The sequence below is a fragment of the Thermochaetoides thermophila genome, assembly GCF_000221225.1.
Source record: "Thermochaetoides thermophila DSM 1495 unplaced genomic scaffold scf7180000011816, whole genome shotgun sequence".
In the NCBI taxonomy this organism is placed as follows: domain Eukaryota; kingdom Fungi; phylum Ascomycota; class Sordariomycetes; order Sordariales; family Chaetomiaceae; genus Thermochaetoides; species Thermochaetoides thermophila.
The window spans coordinates 6,731,413-6,750,638 of record NW_006383032.1 but is presented as its reverse complement, the minus strand read 5'-3'; the positions used below and the strand labels follow the sequence as shown (position 1 = coordinate 6,750,638).

The following is a 19,226-nucleotide window of genomic DNA, read 5'->3' as shown; positions in this document are numbered from 1 at the left end:
CAAGACCACTGCCAACTCTTATCAATCATTGATTATCAAACCAGAGCGTTCAGTGAGGAAACTTAAAGGGAACCGCCTGTCATATCAAGGAAGAGCTGGTTACCCACTGCACGATATACTCCTCCAGAACCATAATAACTTTGATGACGTCGATAGGTCTAAGACCTTTGAAAAAGACAATGTCATCATCGAGGAGAGGATGAAGTGAGCTGGAATCGTGGTAATCCTTCCAGAACGGGATTGATGATTCGAATTAGATAGTCATGATCTGGGTTGATGTCACACGGACACGGCAGTCCAAGGAAAGGGGTATACCCGACTGCCAACACAAGGGACACCAGAGACAGGATGATTGGAAACGACACAAATACGTGGTTGATCCCGGAAGATAGCTGGAGCCACACGACTGAATGAGCCAGAGGGCCGAGGCAGGAGGACGAGACCTCTAAAACGCCTGGAAGGCCGAGAGGCACTCACAAGGGCAGGAGGATTCCATAAAGGAAGCTGCCCGGACATGATAAAGGACTTCTCTTTGTTCTTCCTCTCCCTGACAGGAGGACACTGAGGACCAAGAAAAATTATTACACGTATTAATTGACTTCGTTGTGCACCCCACATCGTCAACGGCCATCATCCAACCCATTTGACCTATTGCCGATCCCTGGCTGCACCAGACCAAGTCACCCGTTACAGTAGGATTGCAGTATCAGGGAACTATGAGCACGGACTCTCCAGTGAGGAAATTCCCAGGAGTTTGTGTGAACATCAGATCTACCATCGTTTGTTTGATATTACTCAGCAGCATAGTCCAAGAGGGGGTATATGTAATATCGGTGCGATAGTGTGATAGCTTCCTAACCCTTTAACAACGACCACTCGAGAAAGTCTGAAATACAATGAATGATGCGCAAATATTAGAGACATTGGTATGTGCATCTGGGAACCACTGGGCAAGAGTTTCCTGGGAGTACTCTTTTGCTGTGTAATGAACAAGTAGAATGATAGAGCTTTTATTATCGATGGTGACAATCCCACAGTATACTGAAACCATCTGGTCGATATCTGGGAGAGCATCTTCATCGAGCTCATTTTCACTCTCTCAAACAGACGAAGCATGCTGGACTTAAACTATTGTCAACGGCTGTGGAGCACAGATGATCCAGGATAAAACATGGTGGGCAAGGACTTCATGGCCAGGCAATTGTGAAACTGCTGACAAGTGTCAAAGTCCACATGAAGGTGACCGGAGAAGACGATTCCGTCATTGTCGTGGCATTTGTCAGCCTATGTCAACAACATGGCCAGGATAGCCGAAGCCAGAAAAGTACTCGAGAAGATAGTAGACTTGATAGTCTCTACCTCCGAGTCATGTGATTCCAGATAAGAGCGAATAGAACGTTGGATAGTTCCTCCAAATGGCCACTGCATTTTCCATCTCTTCGACCTTCAGCAACGCCTTCTTTTAAAGAACTATTCAGAAGAGGGCACCGAAGTACCTGAACGGAGGAAACGACCATGGGGATGGAGAAGAAGGGAGGGATCGGGATCCAGATGATGTTGGGTTTTGACTCTATTTATTTTCGTTATATCTTGCTTCTATCCTCCTTTTTCGTAATTTCTTCCCACCGATGGGCTATCGATTACAACCCAAACAATTCAAGTTCTCTTCCTACCTTTAGCAGTATCGTCTGCCAGTGATGTGGGGGAGTGTTATCCTGTATTTATTTAGGAAAGGAAATAGGGCATGATTGAGGTCATAGTATCATGTCCGCACTTTCCGCCTACGCACTCGCCGATTCGGAGTACCTCCAAGTCGAGACTCGTTTTTCCTTCTATGGGAGCCTTACGACATGACATCTCGCATCACACCAGGAACAACAACAATGCGCCTAACAAACCTAACAAACAAAAACCAACTATTTCGTCTTATCTATGTCTAACGTTTCTTCGCCTTCTTCCCCTTCCCCTTCCCACCTTTCTTCCCCCCATCCTTCCTATTACTATCCTCCGGAAACCTCGCCGCATGCTCCAAATCAAACCCACTCTTACACTTCCGAAACAACAACATCGCCACCCTCGCATCCTCCATACTACTATGCTCCCCCTTCTGCACTTCCACGCCCAGCACCTCCTTCGCCAGCACCTTCAGTGCCGGCTTCGGCCCATGCCCGTACTTCCTGAACCCACCGTATTTCGCCGTATCTCTTATATCCTTCACCGGATGGGATAGTTCCAACACCCGCAGGTCGTGCTTCACGTCATGGCCTATCAGCACCCTCCCTTTGAGGAGGGATGCAATCTGCGCCTGCACTTCGTCAAACGATCGGGCGGTAGCCATATGTTTTGGGGCTACACCAGACACAGCCGTACGCCAGTCGACGACCCTCTGTCTAGGCCTCACGTACGAATCATAGACCTGCCTGCCGTGAAAATCCACGACACTAACCCTCGCTAACGCATCTTCATGTCCCCCATCTCCAACGCCGACCATCTCGCAATCGAGGGCGATGTACTTGCCGACTTCGAGGTTTGGAGTCAAACCGGCGTTGGGCGTTGTGGGGTTGGACGTGAGAAGAGAGTTGTTGTGCAGGCCGAGACCGTAGGCCTCGGCCAGGGATTCGGGGGTGATGTCGTTTTCGGCGGCCCAGAGGGCTAAGGAGGGGGAGATGGTGCCTGTGCGGGTGGAGGTTAGGGGAGAGGGGTCGATCTTGGAGGAGAGGGTGTTGCCCATTGTGGAGGAGGAGGGTTTCTTGTCCTTGGACGACGATTGTGATGACGTTTTCGAGTCTTTTGGTGGTTTGGAATCCTTAGTCTCGGACTTTTTGGCGTCGTCTTTGGCTTTAACCTTTGATAGCTTCTCCTTTTCCCCTTTCTTAGGAGACTCCTTGCTGTCCTTTACCTTCTTGGGCGACCCCTTATCCTCTTTCCTCTTCTTAAAAGGCTTCTCCTCGATCCCACTCTCCCCAGCCTTCCTTTTGTTGCTCTTCTCTGCAGGAGTCTTTGCCTTAGTAGACTCGACAGTCTTGATTTTCTCCTGCAGCTTTTTCCAGTTCGCCGAGAGTTGCGAGATGTCGACTGCCATGATGATGTTTTTTTATTTGGTGCGCGAGGCTTGCATTTTCTGTGGACGAGTAATGTCGGAGAGTTGAAGTTTACTAGGTGAAGGTATGAGTGAGGTTGAGATGAACTGCGGATGGAGAAAATCTCATTAAATATGATAGAACGTTCGGTTCGGCAGCGAAGACCCTTGTCAAAGACCTTGCGTATAGCGATAAGCCGGCGGGATGGGGCTAGTGCAGCCGTCAGGGTGCGCGCATGCATATAGAGAAATTGAGAACAGGGACACAGAGCAGTCACACAGACAAATGCGAGTGGCAATTTAACTGAAAAGTCCAGATCTCTCTTGTGATGTTATTGATAAGAAATCCATGGTCAGATGGAAAAGACGGCCTAGATATATACAGCAGAACAAAGACTTTCTTGGCTCAACCAACAGCAGTATACCTAACGGTTGCCTACTCAGCAGACATGCAACAGCCAAACAAACGTGTCCAACCAACTCTAATATCTCAAAAACCGTGAACGTGAAAAATACATATTGAAAGAAACACATTCCAACGGCATTTTCAGCAGAAGAAACGTCACGAAAGCAGCCGTCTCTTACATGCACTTACCAAGTATCTTACTTACGAAGCCTTGGCATCACTCTAATGGACTATTTGCCCCGCCAATCCATTGCGACGACCCAACTTGCAGCTTGCAACCTGCATCTGCGCTTCAACCGCTTCGGCATCCAACTCTAACTCACGACACGGCTATCATCGTGCGCATCGATTCCATCTCCAAATCATCACTCCACATACACAAGAATAGTCGCGCGGGCCAAAATGTCCGGGGGAAGCAAACAACCCGAAGTTGGCTCGAACGAGCAACGACAAAAGGGCAAAGCGACGCCCGACACCCTGATGTAAGCCCCCTCCAGTCTGCCACCCGATTCATTCTTCCACTATTAACTGTATATTACTAGGATAGGTTGCATCGCAATGGTGCAAAAAGACGGCGCCTACCGCCGCGCCGAGATCCTCTCTATCCGTGAGACCAAGTCCGGCCGACAATTCTACTGCAACTTTGACAACTTCAACAAGCGGTTGGATGAGTGGGTGCCTGTGTCGCGAATCGACTTCGAGCAGGACGTGGAGTGGCCCAATCCGGACAAGGATAAGTTGAAGGATCCGAAGAAAAAGGCGGGGTCGTCGGTGTCGAAGAAGAGCCAGCCGAGCAAGAAGAGCCAAAAGAAGGTTGGGAAGAGGGAGCAGAGTGTTGTGAGTGAGGGGCAGGCCGGGACTCCGCATCCGTGGACGGAGTTTGTGGAAGGGCAGAAGAAGGGGAAGGTCGATGGCGATGAGAAGGGGGTTGCTAGCCTGGAGGTCGGGGCGAAGGGGGGTCAAGCCGGGCCAGATGAGATGGATGTGGACGAGGACGAGACGCCGGCGGGAGCTGCAAAGAAAGAGAAGGCGCCGCCAGCGTTTAACCGCGAACAAGAAATCGAGAAACTGCGCACCAGCGGGTCGATGACGCAGAACCCGGCGGAGATCGCACGCATTCGCAACATTTCCAAGGTCGAATTCGGGCAGTATACGCTGTTCCCGTGGTACTTCTCTCCCTACCCAGAGGTGTTCAGTCAGGAGGACTGTATATATATCTGCGAGTTCTGCCTGAGCTATTACGGGGATTTTAAGAGTTTCCGCAGGCATAGGATGAAGTGCACGCTGCAGCATCCGCCGGGGAACGAGATCTACCGGGATGATTATGTCTCGTTCTTTGAGATCGACGGCAAGAGGCAAAGGACGTGGTGTCGGAATTTGTGCTTGCTGTCGAAAATGTTTCTGGATCACAAGACGCTTTATTATGATGTGGATCCGTTTTTGTTCTACGTCATGACGCGCAGAGACGAAAAAGGGTGTCATATTGTGGGCTACTTTTCCAAGGAGAAGGAGAGCGCGGACGGGTACAATGTGGCGTGTATTCTGACGCTGCCGCAGTACCAGCGCAAGGGGTATGGTCGATTGCTGATCCAGTTCTCCTACGAACTGTCTAAGATCGAGGGCAAGATGGGCTCACCGGAGAAGCCTCTATCCGATCTGGGTCTACTCTCCTACAGACAGTACTGGTCGGAGCAGATTATTGATCTATTGCTCGGGTACGCGGAGCGCGACGAGAAGTGCACGATCGAGGGGATCGCCACGACGCTGGCCATGACGACACAGGACGTGGAGCACACGCTGCAGGCGCTCAAGATGCAGGTGTATCATAAGGGGGAACATAAGATTGTCATTCCGGAGAAGCTGATTGAGCAGAGGGAGAAGAGCAGGGCGAAGCAGAGGCATGTTATTGATCCGAGCAAGATCCAATGGAAGCCGCCTGTGTTTACTGCGGCTAGTCGGACGTGGGGTTGGTAGCGCACACATAGACTATATGTTACGTGTATATTCGGGTTGATATTCATTTCATCTTTCAGTTTGTTGTCTTTGATTAGATGGGCAAGGAGGGAAGAGGGGGGGTTGGTATACCCAAGCTGTACAATATCTGCTTAATGAAGCATTTTTTGCGGTACCATCATCATGTATTTACCTGATATCCCAAAACGAGGTCATTAAAACTAGCCCCACAGTTTTCGCGTCAGTGGACCCTTGGAGCGCGTCTCGCCCAGAAACCGCGTTTTCTCGCGTTTTATTGATGTAGGGTGCCCAACCTCTGCAGACCCTGACTGCCCCTCTGTCCTATCCTCCACGGATTTTTTTTTTTTTTTCAAACGATCATCAACTCGACAACCGACTCAACATCAACCTCACAATTGCGTGTGGGTGTTTTTCTCTTGATTATTTTCTCTTTTTTTTTTTGTTTTCAGATCTTATCGACTTCGGTCAAGATGCCCTCCAGCGAAGCAGGTTTCCTAACCTCAGACGGCCCCGCGCGCACTCCCCGCGCTCGCATCCCCCCGAGCTCATCCAGCGTCCGTGCCGCCGCCGGCCCTGCCCTGCAATCTGAGTCTGTAGCAGGCATCAGCGACGGCGAGGCCGACGCCGAAGCCTTTGTTGACGACCAGGTGCCGTCGCGCACGCGCCCCGTCGACCCCGCCAACATCCCCAAGGTCGAGGACAAGATCGGGCTGTTAGTGCAGGAGAATTTCGAGAATTTTATCGAGAACTTTACCGAGCCTACCACTGCGGCGTCGGCGAGTCAACAGCAGCAGGGGCAGGGTCCCACGTCGAGCGCCCAGCCCGCGGTGACGACGGATAAATACTATGTTGCGCAGATCAAGGGGATGAGGGTTTATCAGCTGTCGACATTTTATGTTGACTGGAAGCATCTGGAGAGCTGGAATAATGGGCATTTGGCGCAGGGAATTATGGAAAGTTACTACCGGTTTCTGCCGTTTCTGACTCAAGCTCTGCATAACATGATTGCGAAGTACGAGCCGAAATATTTCAGGGAGCATAGGCAGCCTGGTACGACCGTCTCCAGCCAAATCGGAGGCTCCTCCGCGGCCAGCAATGCGGGTAGCGCAAGCCAGGTCGAGATCAACGCCAAAACAGCCCACCAACAAACCGACAAGCTCTTCTCCCTCGCCTTCTACAACTTACCTCTAGTCTCTCGCATCCGTTCCCTCCGCGCCCGCAACATCGGCCAGCTCCTCTCCATATCCGGCACCGTCACCCGCACAAGCGAAGTCCGTCCCGAACTCGCCTCCGCAACGTTTATCTGCGAAGCCTGCTACGCAGTCGTGCCCGACGTGGAGCAAACGTTCCGGTATACCGAGCCCACGCAGTGCCCGAACGCGACCTGTCTCAATCGGACGGCCTGGAGATTGGATATTCGACGGAGCACGTTTGTGGATTGGCAGAAGGTCCGCGTGCAGGAAAATGCGAGCGAGATCCCGACAGGGAGCATGCCGAGGACGATAGATGTGATTCTTAGAGGTGAGATGGTGGATAGAGCGAAGGCGGGCGAGAAGTGCATCTTTACGGGGGCGTTGATCGTCGTGCCGGATGTGAGTCAGCTTGGGCTGCCGGGCCTGAGGAGGGTTGCGGTCAGGGATGATCGGGGGGCGACAGGGGCGGCGGAGGCCGGGGGCGCTGGTGTCACTGGTTTGAAAGCGCTCGGTGTTCGGGACTTGACATATAGATTGGCCTTCCTAGCGTGCATGGTCACGCCGGATGTGTCTACCCTGGGTGCGTCGGGCGAAGCGCAGATCGTCGACGTCGTCGGCTCCCTGACCGCCGGCGCCGCCGTCGAGACCGCCGAAACGGTCAAGGAACTCCAAGAAGCCGTCCTCGCATCATATACCAAAGAAGAAATCGACGACCTCCGTGCGATGGTCCACTCCGACCGGATCTACTCGCGCCTAGTGCAATCCATCGCACCCATGATCTACGGCCACGAAATCGTCAAAAAGGGCATCCTCCTCCAGCTCCTGGGCGGCGTCACCAAGACCACTCCGGAGGGCATGCAACTCCGTGGCGACATCAACATCTGCATTGTGGGCGACCCTTCCACGTCCAAGTCGCAGTTCCTCAAATACGTCTGTTCTTTTGCCCCACGCGCTGTCTACACCTCGGGCAAGGCCTCCTCAGCAGCCGGTCTCACAGCCGCCGTGGTAAAAGACGAGGAGACGGGCGAGTTCACGATCGAAGCGGGCGCGCTGATGCTCGCCGACAACGGGATCTGCTGCATCGACGAGTTTGACAAGATGGATGTCGCGGATCAGGTGGCCATCCACGAGGCGATGGAGCAGCAGACGATATCGATTGCGAAGGCGGGAATTCAGGCAACGCTGAATGCGCGGACGTCGATTTTGGCGGCCGCGAATCCGGTTGGGGGACGGTATAATCGGAAGACGACGTTGAGGGCGAATATCAATATGTCGGCGCCGATTATGTCACGCTTCGACCTGTTCTTTGTGATTCTGGATGAGTGTAATGAGCAGGTGGATCGTCATCTGGCAGAGCACATCGTCGCAATCCACCAGCACAGGGATAACGCCGTGCAACCTGAGTTCTCGACGGAACAACTGCAGCGGTACATCCGCTTTGCGCGAACCTTCCGCCCCGAATTCACCGACGAGGCTAAAGAAGTCCTCGTGCAGCGGTACAAGGACTTGCGCGCGGACGATGCCCAAGGGGGTGCGGGGCGGAATAGCTACCGGATTACTGTGCGCCAGCTGGAGAGTATGATCCGCCTGAGCGAGGCGATAGCCAAGGCCAACTGTGTCGAGGATATCACGCCAGAATTTGTCAACGAGGCGTATCATTTGTTGAGGCAGAGTATTATCTCTGTCGAGCACGACGATGTGGAAGTTGAAGACGAGGAGCCTGAAGACTCTCAAGACGCCCTCCGGCAGGCAGCTGCCGCCGCGGCCGGCGAGGCGCCTATTACGGACGGGGATGGCGACCAGGCGATGGCGGATGAGCCGCCTGCTCAGACCGAGGGTCAACAGCGGCAGAGCAAGAAGCAGACGATTTCGTACGACAAGTACATCAGCATGGTGAACGTGCTGGTGCAGCGGGTGGCAGAGGACGAGGCCTCAGGGGCAGGAGAGGGTGTCGAGGCGGATGCGCTAGTCGAGTGGTACCTTGAGCAGAAGGAGAGTGAGATTCAAAGTGAGGAGGAGTACCATGCAGAGAAAGCTCTGGCAAGGAAGGTTTTGAAGAAGATGGTCAAGGTGAGCGCCCCCCCCCCTCCCCTTCCTCTCCCAATCACACACACACACACACACACACACACACACACACACACACACACAGACAGACAGACAGACAGACAGACAGACAGACAGACACACCCACACAATTTTTGGATATTTTTGTATTTTCTTTTGCTGCTTTACTTGATGTTAAGGACAAGGCTAACAGCAGCCAGGACAACATTCTCATGGAGATCCGTGGTCAGGGAATGACGGCCGACGACGAGGACAATGCAGGCGAAGGCAGCTCGGCGCAGGCGCAGAAGGTGGTGTATGTGCTGCATCCCAACTGTGCCGTCGAGGAGTTTTAATTTCCCTCTTTTTTCTCCGTCTAGTTGTTTTTTTTTCTGTTAAAGAAAAGAAAAAGAACTTCTAATGTCTACGGCGTTCGGAGTTATTATCTGGGTTATTGTCATATTGTATGCTAGGTCACTTATGTACGAACGACATCACGATTGACATAGAATTATATTCCTGCTTGAGCAGAGATGGATGGACTGGACGAATGCGATGGAAATATTACTTGCTCTCAAAACAAAAGCCACTAATAAACAAAGCAGACTTGACCAAATATTCACGTTGCCCAACCCATCTACATTCAAACCCATTAACATCCTTCTCCTCCCTTTCTTCCTACAAAACATCTACCCTACTACTACCTTCCTTAAAGCGGAGGCGCCGCCGGATCCTGCAAGCACTGATCCACCCGCATAATCTGCTTCCCGCTCGCCTTCACAATGTTAATCATCTGAGGCAAAATGTTTACGGTACTCTCATGCAGGTAATGCATCACCAGCAGATTCCCGCCCTTCGCGAAATCCCGCTGGAACGCCTCCAGCTGCTTCTCGGGGGTACTGCTCCACGCCCACAACCAATCCTCCACATCCACGCTCCATCCGACGAGGTACGGCTCCGGCTCCTGGAGGACGGCAGCCAGACGCTGGCGCATGCGCGCACCCTCCGTGCCGAAGGGAGGACGGAAGTAAGGAGTGATGGGGACGGTGTTGTTGAAGGCCTGGCGGACGGCACCAATCATGTTGACGTACTCCCAGTCGATGGCCGCGGTAGAAGGCAATCCTTCCATCGGGGGGTGGGTGAAGCTGTGCAGGGCGATCTGGTGGCCCTTAGCCGCCATGGCCGCGTACTGCGCCGCAAGACCATTGCTATAGTCGAGGAGGGGCAGGCCGACGGTGAAGAAAGTGACGGTGATGCCGGCGTCGTTGATGATATCCATGACGCGCTTGGTGAAGACCGGATCACCGTCGTCGATGGCGAAGGCGAAGGAGTTAGGGCGCGTGCAGGCAAACACGTAACGGCCGGAGGCGAGTTTGGGGGCGACGGAGCCCCAGTTGCTGGGGAGGTTGCGGACGAACTCGATCTTGGTAAGGGTCACGGGGTCCGCGGTGTAGAAGCCCTTCAGGGCAACGGCGATGACGCGCTGGAAGTTGATGTCGAAGTGGTTGAGGGGGATGTAAATATGCCCATTCTTCGCATACCGCTCAGCCTCAACGCTGTCCCATGTCTCGGGGAAAGGAGCAATGGAGCTGTCGCAGGCAGAATTGTGCTGCTGGAGGGCGACGGAGAACTTGGTGTTGCCAGAGTAGGCGATGTGCAGGTAGCCGCCGCGCCAGGAGGTCAGGTCGAGGCAGGTCGTGGTGAAGGTTGTGTAGAAGGAGAGGTCGGACGAGTTGGTTTGGATGCGCAGCTGGCGGTTGCCGAAGGTCAGGGCCATGCCGTCGTCCGCACCGTGCCATTGGCCCAGGGAGTTGGTGTTGGCGTTGGTGAACTCGTCGATGACCAGGCTGCTGGCGGTCGGGGTCGGGTAGGAGGTGGTCGTCACCGTGATGTCGGTATAGGTGGTTGACGGCGACGGAACCGTATACTCGGTCGGCGTGTTGCCGCAGTAGAAGGCGATCGGGCCGAGGCGGATGGAGCTGGACAGGCCCGAGATGTAGATCTCATTGAGACGGGCCGTGTCGATGTTGGGGAAGGCCGACCATGGGAAGGAGTAGACCTTCTCGGTGCCGTCGAAGGTCCAGCCCAGTTGAGTAGTGGTGCGAGTCACCTGCCTCAAGGAGCCGCCGCAGGTGTTGCTGAAGCTCTTCAGGGTAATCGAGAACGACGACCCGGCGTTAGCGCGCACGCGGAAGACGAGACCGCCGTACACGTTCGTCGCGCTGACGCAGTTGAACTGGCTGTAGAAGTACGACGCCGTGTTCTTTGGCACCAGGGTCAGCCGGTTGTTGGAGACGGTCACCGAGTTCATGGTGCCGTCGTCGCTGGAGCTGGCGCCCAGAGCATTGTAGCCGAGGAAGGTCAGCCGAGACTGCGATGTCCAGTCGTCGACCACAAGGTGCGAGCAAGTCCCAGTGGGCGCAGCGGAGGACGAAGTGCTGATCTGAGTGGTCGAGGTGCTAGTCCGAGTCGTAGAAGTCGAGGTGCGAGTGCTAGAGGTCGTCGACGTTCTGGTCGAGGTCGACAGCGTAGTCGGGATCGGGGTCGAGCCACCGCCACCGCTGCTGCAGGCCAGGGCAATGTCGTCAAGACTCCAGGAGGAGCTGGTCGACGAGAAGCCGGACCAGACCAGGCCGACGATGGCGTTGCCGTTGGCGCCGCTCCAGCTGCTCCACGGGATGGTAATCGTCTGGGTCTGGCCAGTCAGACCCGACACCCAGTACCAGGCGCTCTGGTAGTTGTTGCGGTTGCCGTCGCACTGGCTCTTGTACTGCAGCTCGACGGCGACGCCGCCGCCGGCCGGGCCCTGGATGGTGAACTGCACGCCGGTGTAGCCGTTGGACGACGCGGCCTGGCAGTCGAAGGACTCGTAGAAGTACGAGCCGCTCTTGGGCTTGAAGGTGACCTTGCCATTGGAGATGGAGAGCGACGTCATCGAGCCGTCGTCTGTGAATGTTAGCTTCGTCCATGACTGAGAACATGGAAAAGAGACTCGGACTCACCTCCTCTCCACCAGCCCAGGTTGTTGGTATTCGAGTTGCTAAAGTTGTCAATCACAAGATTCGACGAGCACGCGGCGGCAGCGCGGCCAGCCAGCATGGCCAGCCAGACCGCCGCCGACCCATTGATATTGTATGGCCTCATCGCCGTAATTTGTAGACTCTAACGAAAGACACGGCGGATGGTGAGAAGAACCAGACCCCAGGACGGGAGGGGGATATGGCCGGCATCCCTATATTATATTATTTTTCATACCAGCCGACAGCCTAGCTACAGTTGCGACATTGGCGGCTTGGCGATACCAGGGGCACAATCCCGCAGTACAAGAAGCGCGCTGTGTACACTAAGCACGGTGGCCAGCTCCCGAGTTCCTCGTATATTCCCACGGTGCTCCTTTCGTCGGCCTTGGCGACCACACGTGGCAACACCCCATCACGGCACCCCAGCACCCCCGGCGCTCGGCTGGTGCGGCTGGCCTGGCCTCAACACACCCACCTTGACCGTCACGACAGTTGCATGATGCTGAACGCCATCGTGTGTGCTGTTGTGCGCTGTTACTGTTATTTGCTGACAAGGCTGCAGCGCTAGCATCTGCAGCACGACTCGAAGAGCATAGTAACAGCAGCACATGTAGCGGACGCTGACGGCTTGAAGAATGCAATAGGGCTGACGACCTGACTGGATCCTCTCAAAACCCAGCCATCTGGAGCCCAGCTACACTAGTCCTAACACGAGAGGTGGCTTGAATAGCATGAGAATAACGCCCAGCACGCGTCTGCCTGGCAGACCAGTCAGTTGGTCACCATGGCAATTTTTCTTAATCCCCCTCCGAGCGGCTGCGTCAATATATTGGCAGCTTACGCAGAATGGAACCCGCAAGTCCTGATTTTTTTTTTCCTGCAGCCTGATTATCCTGTCTCTTGATGTCAACTCTTTCTGTTCAATTTTATTTTCTCTGTTTTTTTTTTTTTAAAAAAAAAGGTCAGCGAGGAGACCGGGCTGGCGGAAATACCAGGGTTACTGTGTAAACCCAAATCGAACACTGGCCGGGCAACTCGCATCGTCCGATCGGGTCAGGGGTAACCTTTAGAAGGTCCTGCAACCTTACGTAGTCAACCCTAACCCTTCTGTTACTCGAATAATTCTGCCCCAACTCCCTCAAATCTCCCCACGACCCTGCCAAGAAATAACATAGCCTCAGCCCCGATCCCCCATCTGGGGACCACCATACTATCCGCACCAAAGCCCGACTCAGAAAAAAAGTATACTAATCCTAATTGACAACATTGGGCTCTGCTGGAAAGGCAAGACAAGGACAAGCGCTTGCGCAGCTGAATGACATATTTTCGGGCTACAGGACCTCTGCAGCTCTTGGCCCTCTTGGCTGCTCCATCCGTCACGCTGGCCTGGGCCAATCACTCTGGCTCTATCCACCTTGGCATTGATGATGGAGCTGGCCATCGTTCAACGTTGCAGTGCGTTGGTGTTGTGATGGTGATGCAACCAAACTTTGCCCAGATCCAGGTGAACAGACAGGAAAGGAAGCCTGTCGCACTGTCTTGCTCTGGATGTCTTTGCTTTAAGTTATGTTGTTCTGTCTTGCCAAGGACGATGTTGTCTTGGTCCTGTGGTTTGTGTTCTGTGCAATTGCTACAAATCTTCATGCTTTGTTGAGCCTCTTACACAGTAGAAACTTCTCTCTGACTCCTCCCCCACCCCGCCCTCAAAAGAAAATCACCACCCTTTCACAAAATGCTGACAGGCACAGGGCAAAAGAGCGCTGACGTGAGGCGCAGCGCAAGTAGCAGGACTTGTACTTTGACTCGGCAGGCCCAGGGACGGGGACCCATCTCAGCATCTTCCTTCGTCTCCCGTTTTTGGGGGGCCGTAGCCTTGGCATCCTTGGCGTGCAGATCCCGCCCTGCCAGGCTGAGTTGCCTGTGCGAGACCCCTTTTCACAAAGTCTGGGGCTGTACCCACTGGCAAGCGAGTCGGCCTGTATGGTATAGGATGAATGGAACGGATGGGATGAAAGAAAGCTGCCGAATCGGCACTGCAATGCGCTTGTTTTTCCCTCTTAGGTTGTTCTGGCATTGACCCAACATTGCGTCTCTCTGCAAGGCTTTGAATTCGAATCTTCGAGTCCGAGGGGGGGGAGGGACTGATGAGTTGATGAATTGATTCGATCTTCGTTTCATTCCATCAGCCAGTCTTCTGTGTTTTGTTGACGATGCTGACGATGATAATACAACACCGCACCGAACTTATCTCGCATATCCTGATCAGTCTCAGATCCTGCAGTCAGCCAGCAGAAACCAGAACCAGGCTCTGGAATGTTGGATGCTTCCATAGCCGAATGACATCGCGACACTCTGGGATGTCAAGGCCACACTCTCAGCCCTCGTCCTCACACCGCTTGTCAGTCATCACCCCAGCTTGAAATAGAAATCCCCTTGTTTTTCTCGTCGTTGTCGCCCAGATGTCCAGAATAAAAGCCACAAGTCCTGGAAGTACCGCCCTTTCATAGTGGTTGGTTGAAGTCAACGTCTGGTGTTCTTGGCTTTGGCAATTTGGTTCCTGAGTGGGTGTCGCCGAGTGCCTCTCACCAGTCAGCCAGGCTTGCGGTCAGGGACCAGAATGTTGACCACCCGCCCTCTTTTTTTCGTCTTGTCCTATCCTCAGCGCACCACTTACACTGGTCCCCTTTCCCGTTCCTGGAAGCGCTTCTGGGCCGGAACAACTGGTGGGTATGTGAATGTATGGTGACGACTTGACAAAGGAGGTGACGTGGCTTGCTGGGCACCTAGAGGGTGCTGGTATTCAGCCGACGACGTGGCTAATGTTGACTGCAACTCAACCCAATCGCGGCGGTTGCGTCGGGTTCCTTTGGGAATTTGTGCATGTTGAAAATTTGCGGCGAGATGCGTCAACACATCAATATCTACTAGGTAGAATTTGTATACAGGTGAAGTGCAGAGCGATTGACTGACAACTGCGGTACGTAATCCCCCCAGGCGAAAGGCTGAGTTTGAACTTCCCATGCTGTGTGTAAAAGCACTTCGCATGGGACTTACTCTAGTCCACAGAATCAGAATTGCTTGATGAGACTCCCTGTCAAAAGTTTGAGAAAGACATAGGAAACTGTCCTTCTGTTACGGGCTGAGTGAAGACGTCATCTGAGGAGCTTGCGGCTCCGGACAGAGCTCCATGCCGTTGATGAAGCTCAACTTGCCCTAGCTTGGAAACACATAACCATAATTCAACAAAACTCAACCTGCCCCTCGATCATTTGTCCTTGCTGTCTTTCCCAAAACAGCGAGCTAGGCGATACGCCCAATCCAAAGTTCATTCCGCTCCGACTTCTATAATCCCAGAAGCGCCTGTTTATGAAGGACTGCAAGAAAAGTCCGTGCCACATCATTAATCAGGACTCTGGACTGAGCTTCTGCGGTTCTTGGGAAGTCTCATCAGGGCCATCACTGCGTGATGAGGCTGTTCTTACACACCTGATGCTTAGTCAGTCAGGATCCGCGCCTAGCACCTGACGAGCCACGAACAAGCTTTTTGCCAACCCCCGGCCTTATGTCGCAGTCAATGCCGTCTTGGGCGTCTTGGACTATCTTAGTGATGTTGGATCTGGCTTTTTGCGCCTGCAGAACAGGAGAAGGATCACTTGGCACTCCAGCGCGCCCCGGAAACTCCTCAATCACGGTTCGTTGGGAGAGCCGCGGGAACCATGCGAAATCAGTGTGGTTTCATTCAGCTTGCTTGCGTTTCCTGCCTTTCAACCGACATACGGCAAACCATGGGCACGGTTCATGGTTTTTGCATCCGAACCGGCACACGGGATAGGCAACCCCAGATCCATCGAGTCCCGAGTTGCGTTCCCGGATACCCAGACCAGAACCAGAGCTGGCTCTGTGGCCTGTGCCTTGCCCAACGTGAACGGGAGCCATTCTTCTTCTTCCTTTCGCTGTGCGGCCCGTGTAGCCCGCGCAGTCCTGCGTCATCAGCCTGCCAAGATGTCGTGCCCCCCCTCCGTGGGGCAGCTTCACGTGATAGCAGAGTGATTGGTTAGAGAGTCAATCTAGGACCCCACTCTCTGGGGAGTGGACCTCCAGGCCACGACAGCCCAATCGCATTGCAGCGAGCAGTGAAGCCTGGAGGCGCTGGCCAGAGCTTCAACCAAACGACTCAACTTCAAACGCCAAAAGCACATCCACGACTTGGCGACGACAAAAGCTGCGATGCGGGACAGCTAACTTTTCGGACCGACGACGTTCAACTTAACGCCGACTGACCGCTACCCGAATCAACAATCAACCGACCGCCAAGCAACCAACCCGACCCAGCCCACGAGAACAACTAACGCAGCAATCAACAGATGCAACAATGCCAACCGGACCACCCTCCCCCTCCCCCCCTTCCCCGGTGCACCCTCTCTCCGTAACCACCTCTCCTTCAACCCGACATGCTCCCTCTCGGCGATCCCTCCCCCCCTCCTCGGACCCATTATCCTCCTCCGTAACCCTGCCCCTCCGCTCCTCTTCCGTTCGCCGTCCCGCGGGGCCCTCCCCCGCCGCCGCAACACTCTTCCGCTCGACATTGTCGTTTAACACGCCCCCAACGACAAGGCCTTCGTCGCCGGCACCGAGTGCCGGGCCTGGGACGGCACAGAGTTCGCCGAGGTCGATCATGAGCTCTGGGGCGAGGAGCGTGAGTTTGCCACTGCCGCTGGCGGGGAGTATCTTTGGCGGGGGAAGTCTCGTGGCGAATAGGCAGGCCTCGTTGTTGGATGTTGTTGCCTCGGGGGAGGAGGGGGGAGCCAATACGACCGGGGCGCCGACAGACCCGCTAAGTCTGCTACTGAAAGCGTTCGTCCCGCACGTAGCGATCCACGCCAGCGAGGACGTCGACGAGTTGGTTCGGGAAAAAGGGTTCAAAATGGGGCTGTGGGAGTTGTTACGCCCATTCGGGGATAAAGTCCAGGGACGGGTAACTGTCCGCGATAGTAACGGGGCAGCTAAAACATGGGAGGATTTTGCGATACGGTTTGTGAGGTTCGGTGAAGGGATTGAAGAACCGGAGCCACCGGAGCCGTCGGTGAATGGGGGAGCGGAGGATGCCTCGCGAAAGGGGAAGACGGATTTGGTGAGGTTGGTTGAGAGGGTTGTGGAGATGCATTTACGGTTTGCGGAGCACGCGCATGCGTATAGCGGCAGCGGGGAGGATGGAACGGCGAGTCCGGGGGCAGCAGCAGCAGCAGCAGCAGCAGCAGCGGCGGCGGCGGCGGCGGCGGCGGCAGATACGACGGCTACGTCGCCTTACTTTGCGTTGTATTTGCGCAGGTTGCTGTCAGGTATGCCGGTGTCTTGTCATGAGACGTTTGCGCATCCGGTGGCGTGCGTCATGGCGATTAGCTCACGGAATCCGAGCCCGATTGAGGCGTTGCAGAAGTTGTATCGCGATACGAGCCAGGGGGAACGAAGACTACCGCCGTGGGTGGGGGCAGACTTCCTACGGTACTATGTCCTTGTGCACGATGAGGAAAACGGGGACATCACCAAGTCGTTGGCCCTCTTCGAGCAGATGAAGCGCAGTTTCGGGCTACACTGCCACTTACTCCGCCTGCGCAGCTCGCGCAGCGTCATCTCCGACGACGATTGCTTTGAGCTGCCCCGCAGCGACTGGATGACGCCCGCCGAAGAACTCGCAGACATCGAGGCCAGCGAGGCCCTCCTCGCCGCCGACGACGATGACGCCTTCGAAGACCCCGCCCGCTACATCTTCGAGTCCGACGCGACCGCCATCCGGACCTTTGTCCGCGAAATGGTCACGCAATCCATCGTCCCCACCATGGAGCGCAACGTCTCGGTCTGGAACGACCAGGTCGCCTCTCGCCGGCGCGGTTTATCAGGGCGTTTCATGTCCCTCTCCAAGCGCTTCGCCTTCGGCAGCTCCAGCAGTCGCAGCAGCGTCCTCGGCGCGCCTGGGGCGTCGAATACAAACTATGACGCCGCCGCAGGTTTCTACCGCGCCGATGCCCCCGAGGCAATCATGCGCCGCTTGGCCGACTACGCCTTCATGCTGCGCGACTGGAAGCTAGCCATGTCCACTTACGACCTTCTCCGAACCGACTTCTCCAACGACAAAGCCTGGCGGTACCACGCCGCCGCCAATGAAATGACCGCCCTCAGTCTGCTCATCATGCCGCAGAACATGTCGTCCAAAACCCGCATCGAAACGATAAATACCCTGCTAGACCAAGCCCTCTACTCCTACCACATCCGCTGCGGCTCGCTCTACGGCGCCATCCGCTCCGTCATTCTGGGACTCGAACTTCTCCGATTGAGAGGCGGCTCCGGCGTAGACGAGGCTGTGCGCTGGGGCGTGAGGGTGCTCGAGTCCCGGTTGTTAGGCCCCATCGGCGATGCATTGCTCAAGGAGCGCCTCGCGGTCTGCTACGCGACTAAATCTGGCTCGGGGTCCCAGGGCTGGGGGAGTCGTTGGCGCAAGGCGGCGCTGTGGAGTGTGCTCGCCGCGGAGGCGTGGTTGGGCCAGGGGAAGTGTGTGCAGGCGGGAAGGTGTTTGTCTCAAGCTAGAGGGCTCTGGGCGAAGGTTCCCCGGGAAGGTGGCGTTGCGCAGTGGAGGGGGGCGAGGGAAGTGTTAGGGGGGCTGGAAGCGAGGGTTAAGGAGGGGTTGGCACCGCCGATGGAAGTGCTGGGCGATGGAGGAGAGGGGGAGGGGATTGAGGGCGAGGAGGAAGAGGAGGAGGTCAGTGAGATGTTGGATGATAGACGGAGGGGGAGAAGGCAGAGCTTGATTGGTGGTGTTGGGGCGGGCGTGTTGGAGACGGCACCGTTGGGGGAGGGATTGGAGGAGGAGAGGGCGTCGGCGCAAGATGGGTTTGGCTGAGCTACGCTTAGTTAAAAGCTTGAGATGGTTGGAATGGATGGGAATAGATGCATGGATGGCGTTTGGGATACAGGCATTAATAAGTAATTCATGATTATGTTTTTTTTTTCCATTCCTAAGGGTAGTCTCTCCTGAAGGAAGTGTTGTTGATATGTTTTGATGCCCCTCATGGTTTATTACTGATAACTGATAAGCCCCGATAAGACGATCAAGTCTTTTAATTGTGATAATTGATAAGATAAGATAGGCTCAAACAAGCGGCCGCCTAGCAACCTAGCAACCAGCGGGCCTCTCTCATATGTGGTAGTTTGTTTTTGGAGTTGAGCTTGCGCTGCCAACCGCTGAAGCTCATCAACATCGACACGATTCCTGGTCCTGCTGCCTGGAGGAGCGCTGTAATTTGATCTTCAGGCCTGGGACTGCCAGAATATCTGAGATTTTTGTTTGACACTGGGCCTCGGTTTTTTGAGGAATTTTTTTTTTTCCTTGTTGTTCTTTGATCGAGTGTTTCACTTGATTGACCGCTTTCACTTCTCTTTCTCATCGAGAGAAGAGCCTCCCCGCATTCATCATTGTCAACATAACCTTCATACCCAACCGACATATAAAGTCA

At 54.6% G+C, this 19,226-nt stretch overlaps 5 protein-coding genes across 5 annotated transcripts; 3 read left to right on the top strand and 2 right to left on the bottom strand.

The window, feature by feature from the left end:
* Positions 1 to 1,936: 1,936 nt before the first annotated feature.
* Positions 1,937 to 3,082, bottom strand: CTHT_0039240 (uncharacterized protein; the record flags this gene model as incomplete). Its single annotated transcript, XM_006694272.1, has 1 exon — positions 1,937 to 3,082. The coding sequence occupies one exon, from the start codon at positions 3,080 to 3,082 to the stop codon at positions 1,937 to 1,939; it is 1,146 nt and encodes a 381-aa protein (XP_006694335.1).
* Positions 3,083 to 3,887: 805 nt separating this feature from the next.
* On the top strand, positions 3,888 to 5,459 carry CTHT_0039230 (uncharacterized protein; the record flags this gene model as incomplete). Its single annotated transcript, XM_006694271.1, has 2 exons — positions 3,888 to 3,967; positions 4,028 to 5,459. 2 exons carry the CDS (start codon positions 3,888 to 3,890, stop codon positions 5,457 to 5,459), a joined length of 1,512 nt encoding a protein of 503 aa, XP_006694334.1.
* A 470-nt stretch (positions 5,460 to 5,929) lies between these two features.
* On the top strand, positions 5,930 to 9,054 carry CTHT_0039220 (DNA replication licensing factor mcm6-like protein; the record flags this gene model as incomplete). The annotated part of the gene is made up of 2 exons (XM_006694270.1): positions 5,930 to 8,722; positions 8,899 to 9,054. 2 exons carry the CDS (start codon positions 5,930 to 5,932, stop codon positions 9,052 to 9,054), a joined length of 2,949 nt encoding a protein of 982 aa, XP_006694333.1.
* A 353-nt stretch (positions 9,055 to 9,407) lies between these two features.
* CTHT_0039210 (hydrolase-like protein) lies at positions 9,408 to 11,842 on the bottom strand (the record flags this gene model as incomplete). Its single annotated transcript, XM_006694269.1, has 2 exons — positions 9,408 to 11,644; positions 11,701 to 11,842. The coding sequence occupies 2 exons, from the start codon at positions 11,840 to 11,842 to the stop codon at positions 9,408 to 9,410; spliced, it is 2,379 nt and encodes a 792-aa protein (XP_006694332.1).
* Positions 11,843 to 16,090: 4,248 nt separating this feature from the next.
* On the top strand, positions 16,091 to 18,613 carry CTHT_0039200 (uncharacterized protein; the record flags this gene model as incomplete). Its single annotated transcript, XM_006694268.1, has 1 exon — positions 16,091 to 18,613. The coding sequence occupies one exon, from the start codon at positions 16,091 to 16,093 to the stop codon at positions 18,611 to 18,613; it is 2,523 nt and encodes an 840-aa protein (XP_006694331.1).
* Positions 18,614 to 19,226: the final 613 nt, after the last annotated feature.